Source organism: Otolemur garnettii, unplaced genomic scaffold (genome assembly GCF_000181295.1).
Source record: "Otolemur garnettii isolate 467f Iridium unplaced genomic scaffold, OtoGar3 scaffold00081, whole genome shotgun sequence".
Taxonomy (NCBI): domain Eukaryota; kingdom Metazoa; phylum Chordata; class Mammalia; order Primates; family Galagidae; genus Otolemur; species Otolemur garnettii.
In genome coordinates, this window is record NW_003852476.1 from 8,727,762 (window position 1) to 8,733,305 (window position 5,544).

Genomic DNA, 5,544 nt, shown 5'->3' on the forward strand with positions numbered 1-5,544 from the left:
AAAAAGAAAAAGAAAAAAAGAGGAAGCAATGTAGAGTTTAATATGTAAATACCAAAGCCACCAACATAGTTTAAATTCACATAGTGCCAAGTCATTACATCTTCAATGATACTTAAGAGCTTTCCTTGGTTTCTGCCCTCACATTGCTAGTTTTGACTCAACGACAGGAGAGGAATAGTAGAGACTGTAAAGGAAAAGGAAGCTGAGGCAGAAGAGGAGGAAACGTCACCCTGAGCATATAAATGCGGCTACTGTCTCTGTGAAAGCATGATCACCACAGTAATACTTCATCAAGTATCATGGTGATATTTTTGCTAAACGAAGAAGACTCACAATAACTTTTTCTCATGTAGGTGCCATATAAACTCATAAATGATTGAAAATTACAAATTCACCTATGTCATTAACAATAAAGAATTAAGAACACGATGTTTTCCTTACCAGAATGGAGTGCATTCCCATGTAAATTCTACTTAGGCAAACTAGAGAACACCAGCAGGGAATAAGAATCAGTCCATATAAAAGAGGGTACTAAAGGGGGGAAAATAAAATCAGTTAAAACAAATAAGAGATCAATGAGCAAATAAAAACTAAATCACTCTACTATAAACTCTGTGAAAACAAGAACTATGCATTTTTATTCCCCATTATATTCCCAGCCCCTAACCCTGAGCATGGCACACAACAGACATTCAAGAAATACTTTTGTACGAATAAACAAATGAAATCTCATGTTCCTATGCTCTTTGTCGTGGGAACAGGCTTGTTCCTACATCTGTAGTAAGGGTTAATCACTGGCACGCTACAGAAGGAAAACAGGTAAGAGACAAACTTTTAATATGGCTTCCAAGATGAGAGTGAGCGCCTCAGGAACCGTACCGAGTCTGGCCCATGTAATGCTCTTACTTCTCTGAGGAGGAGGATGGGGCGGTTAGTTAACTCCCTCTCACTTCTATCAGTGATGCCATTTGCAGTTTGTGTTGACAATCCCCCTCCTGTATTCAACACTGGACACCTCTACTCAGCTCTCCACTTTGATCCCGCCTGCATCTCCCTCCTCAGAGGAGGAGGTGGCTTTGATCCTGAGATTACAGGGAAGCAGGTAAGGAAAGACGGGTATGGTGATATATCTGATGGGAAGGAGGGCACATTTGGGACAGTTTATGCCTGATGACTTCAAGTTTCTCAATGAAATTGAAGCCAAAGTGGTTGGAGAAGTGGGGTGGAAAGAAGGGAGTTAGGCAGTTAAGTTAGGTGGTACAAAGAGTAAATATTTAGTACACAGGCTTTTTTGTGCTTTTTTTAAGACACAGAGTTTCACTACTTTGTTGCTCAGGCTGGGATACAGTGGCTATCACAGGTGTGATGATAGCACACTGCAGCCTTGAACTCCTGGGCTCAAGCCACCTCCTGCCTCAGCTTCCTAAGTGGCTGGGACTACAGGCACAGTCTGTTTTGATTTGACTTCTTGAAACTTTATTTTTATTTATTTTTGTTGTTGTTGTTGCTGCAATGTGGCCGGGGCTGGGTTTGAACCCACCACCCTCAGTAAATGGGGCTGGCACTCTACCCACTGAGCCGCAGGTGCCGCCCAACTTCTTGAAACTTTAAATACCCTTGATAGTCACAGCTTCACACTCTTCTCTCTTGGGTCCCCTTTCACCAATTATTTTTTTGCCATGTTTCTCACACAAGAGCATATCTTTCTCTTCTTATTCTTAGACATCAGTATAGAGAAGGATTCTGTCTGTAGGAGTTACTGACAGTCACACCCTTTCTGACTTGTTAACTACAACCCAGGCGTGTGAAGGCCGACCTGCTTCCCCTGCTTCACATATCCAGCTCCTACACATGTCCACCCTGGGGTCTCTGTGGAGCTAAACCCACTATACATCATATTAAGCCTATCAGCTTATTGCCCAAACTTGCTACTCCTCTCATATTCTCTATTTAATTTGGAAACATCATAAACCACAAAGTCCAAATAAGAAGCATGGATTACCCTTGATTCTTTCCTTATCCCTCATATTCAACCAATAACCAGGTCTCACTAATTTTCATCTCCTAAGTATTCCTGATCTGTCATCTCTTCCCCTTCTTATTTATGCTGCTCTTGCTTACACCCTCATAGTTTCTGTTCTAGGCTCTAGCTATGTCTTTTCTTTTCCTTTTTTTTTTTCTTGAGGCAGTCTCAAGCTGTCACCCTGGGTAGAATGCTGTGCTGTCAAGGCTCATAGCAACCTTAAACTCTTGGGCATAAGCCATTCTCTTGCCTTAGCCTCCCAAGTAGCTGGGATAACAGGTACCACAATGCCAGGCTATTTTTTGGTTGTAGTTGTCATTGTTGTTTGGCAGGCCTGGGCTGGATTCGAACCCACCAGCTTTGGTGTATGTGGCTGGCCCCCTCGCCACTGAGCTACAGGCACTGAGCTGGCTCTACCTATTTCTCCAGCCACTTTCCTTCTTTCTTTTTTTTTGAAACAGAGTCTTACTTTGTTGCCCTTGGTAGGGTGCTGTGGTGTTATAGCTCGCAGCAACCTCAAACTCTTGGACTCTTGGGCTCAAGCAATTCTCTTGCCCCAACCTCCTGAGTTGCTGGAACTATAGGCTCCCGCCACAATGCCTGGCTAATTTTTTCTTTTCTTTTTTTTGTTTTAGGCCACGAGGTCTCTCTCTGGCTCAGGCTGGTCTTGAACCTATGAGCTCAGGCAATCCACTGACCTTGGCCACCCAAGTGCTAGGATTACAGACGTGAACCACCGCACCTGGCTCTCTAGCCCCTTTTCCACAAACATGAGGAACTTGGCTTAATGGAGCAGACAGACATGTAACCATATAATGAGGTAAGTGGTATGAAGGAATATACCAAGCCTTCAGAGGGAGATAGGGGATAAGCATTTAACTTCACTTAGGGATGCTAACAAAGTAGGATTTGAGTTACCCTGAAATATGAGTATGATTTCATCAGAGAAAAGGAGTAAGGACAGGGCAAAAAAGATGGGGAATATTACAAAGAACAGGAACAGCATGAACAAAGGCCTGTGTGCAAGAAATTGTTAACCACTCTCAATACCAATATGAACACACCCACAAGAGAAACATGCAATTCAAGTTGGGGGAGGGGGCGGAAGGGGAAGTGGTGTCTCCTATCTAATGGGCACAATGTCAGGGTATGTGGCACACATTCTAGATGCGGGACACAACCAAACAGGGGCCTTACCTAACAAATGCAAATACTGTAACCAAATGCAAATACTGTAACCTAATTGTAAGGATTAAATTTTCTGGAAGAAATACTACATAGTAAACACAAAAACATGCAAATTATGTAACAAATAAACATATATAAGTTATATAATAAAATCTGATCAATATGGAGAAAATAAAGAGAATGGTGTTGAAAAACAGTAATGCTCGTGAATTCTGCTGTGCTGCTCCTGCGTGTCAAGTGGGCTGCAATAAGATGGGGGTTATGTGACTAGTTTTGGCCAATGAGCTGGGGGAAAGGTCACTTCTACCACTTCCAATTATTCCTTGAACTCGCTCCTTCCTGATGTATGTGAGCCTGAGAAACCACGTGTTGAGACGCATCACAAGGCAGGCAAACTTCCATCGGCTGGGTCCCTGAGGTCCTCACATCAACAGAGCTGTGTGCTACCTCACAATGGATAGATACAGGACATAAATGTGATATAAGTTTTTGTTGTGTTAAGTCACTGAGAGTTGAGGGTTAGGTTATTACCACAGCATAACCAAGCCCATCTTAATTAAAACAGAAACAGAAAGGGGGTCAGGAGTTTCAAAGTCTAAGTGAGCAGGTCACAGTATTACCCAGAAGACCGCCAGTGCAGGCTTCGCTGAGAGCTGAGGCAGGGCTGAGAGCAGGGGCGGGGGGTGGGTATCAGCCAGGAAGACCTCTGAGGGAGGAGTGCATCCCCGGCAGGGGACTCAGCCAGAGCAAAATCTCTAAAGACACGGGCCAGTGCTGGGAAAGGTGCTTGTGTGGCCAGAGCAGAGAGCAAGGAGCAGAGAGCGAGCTGGACAGGTCAGGGAGGGAATGGGGAAGAAATCTGACTTCTACTGTGAATTAAATACGGAGCCAGCACAGGGTTCTGAGTAGAGCAGTGCATGACGGCTGTGAGTGGGAGGTTAAATTATAAGGGAGCAAGGGTGAGCACAGGGAGACCACTGGGAGGCTGCTGGTATAAGCTAAGTGAGAGATGACAGTGTCTTCTGTCTATGGCAGAATCCCAAGCCTTCTCAATTTTACTGTAGTCCAGGCTGGGCAACATGCTGAGACCCTGGCTCTAAAAATAAATAATAAATAAATAAAAATATATAAGTAAGGGCCAGACACCGTGGCTCACGCCTGGACTCCCAGCATTCTGGGAGGCCAAGGTGGAAGTACTGCTTGAACTCAGGAGTTCAAGACCAGCCTGAGCAAGAGTGAGACCCTGTCTGTACTAAAAAATAGAAAAATGGAGATAAGAGATTGTTTGAGCCAAGGAGTTTGAGGTTGTTGTGAGGTATGATGCCATGGGACTGTACCAAGGACAACAAAGTGAGACTCTATCTCAGGGGAAAAGAGAAAAAAAAATATATGTGTGTGTGTGTGTGTGTGTATGTATGTATGTGTGTGTAAATAGTTCTGTTAATTTTTTTTTTTTTTTTTTTTAAAAAAGAGCCTCAAGCTGTCCCCCTGGGTAGAGTACTGTGGCATCACAGCTTACAGTAACCTCCAACTCCTGGGCTCAAGCGAGTCTCCTGCCTCCGCCTCCCAAGTAGCTGGGACTACAGGCGCCCGCCACAGTGCCTGGCTATTTTTTGGCTGCAGCTGTCATTGTTGTTTGGCGGGCATGGGCTGGATTCAAACCCGCCACCTTAGGTGTATGTGGCTGGTGCCTTAGCCACTTGAGCCACAGGTGCTGAGCTGATTTTTAAAAGCTGTTAATAGCCAAAAAGAGAGCAAAAGAAGTAAAAAAAAAAAAAAAAAAATCCAACAAAAAAATCCTCTGAAGCCTTTCTCTTCTTTCTCTCTTTTTCTGTTTAGACCCCATAAGGAAGTAAAAACATACAGAATTACTGATGAGGGTTCTTCATACACAATAGATTGAAGAAAAAATCATTTATAGAATCTCAGAAGGAAACAGATTTGTGTGGAATTATCCTTTGCCAAGAAATGACAGAATTCACTACAAATATGTAAAATATATAAAAACCACTCTTGCAATGAAAAAAAAGACAAAAAAGAAAAAATATATAAACCACTCTTTTTAGTTATCTTTGTTAGTTCTCCCTTTTTTCATCTTTCTTCCTAACTCCTGGGTGTGTTCCAAGGCTTCTTTCTTCTTCTTCTTTTTGTTTCTACAGTAGCTATTTATTTATAGAGACAGAGTCTTACTGTGTCACCCTCAGTAGAGTGCCACAGTGTCACAGCTCACAGCAACCTCAAACTCTTGGGCTTAAGTGATTCTCTTGCCTCCGCCTCCCAAGTAGCTGTGACTCCAGGAACCTGCCACAACGCCTGGCTACTTTTAGAGACGG

General features: G+C 43.3%; 1 protein-coding gene across 1 annotated transcript in view; it reads right to left on the reverse strand.

The window, feature by feature from the left end:
• Positions 1–5,544, reverse strand: part of SGPP1 (sphingosine-1-phosphate phosphatase 1) — a 40,559-nt gene that overhangs the window by 11,904 nt on the left and 23,111 nt on the right. The window contains exon 2 of the mRNA XM_003794440.1: positions 442–531. Coding sequence (XP_003794488.1) covers positions 442–531 — 90 coding nt within the window. The remainder of the gene's footprint in view (positions 1–441; positions 532–5,544) is intronic.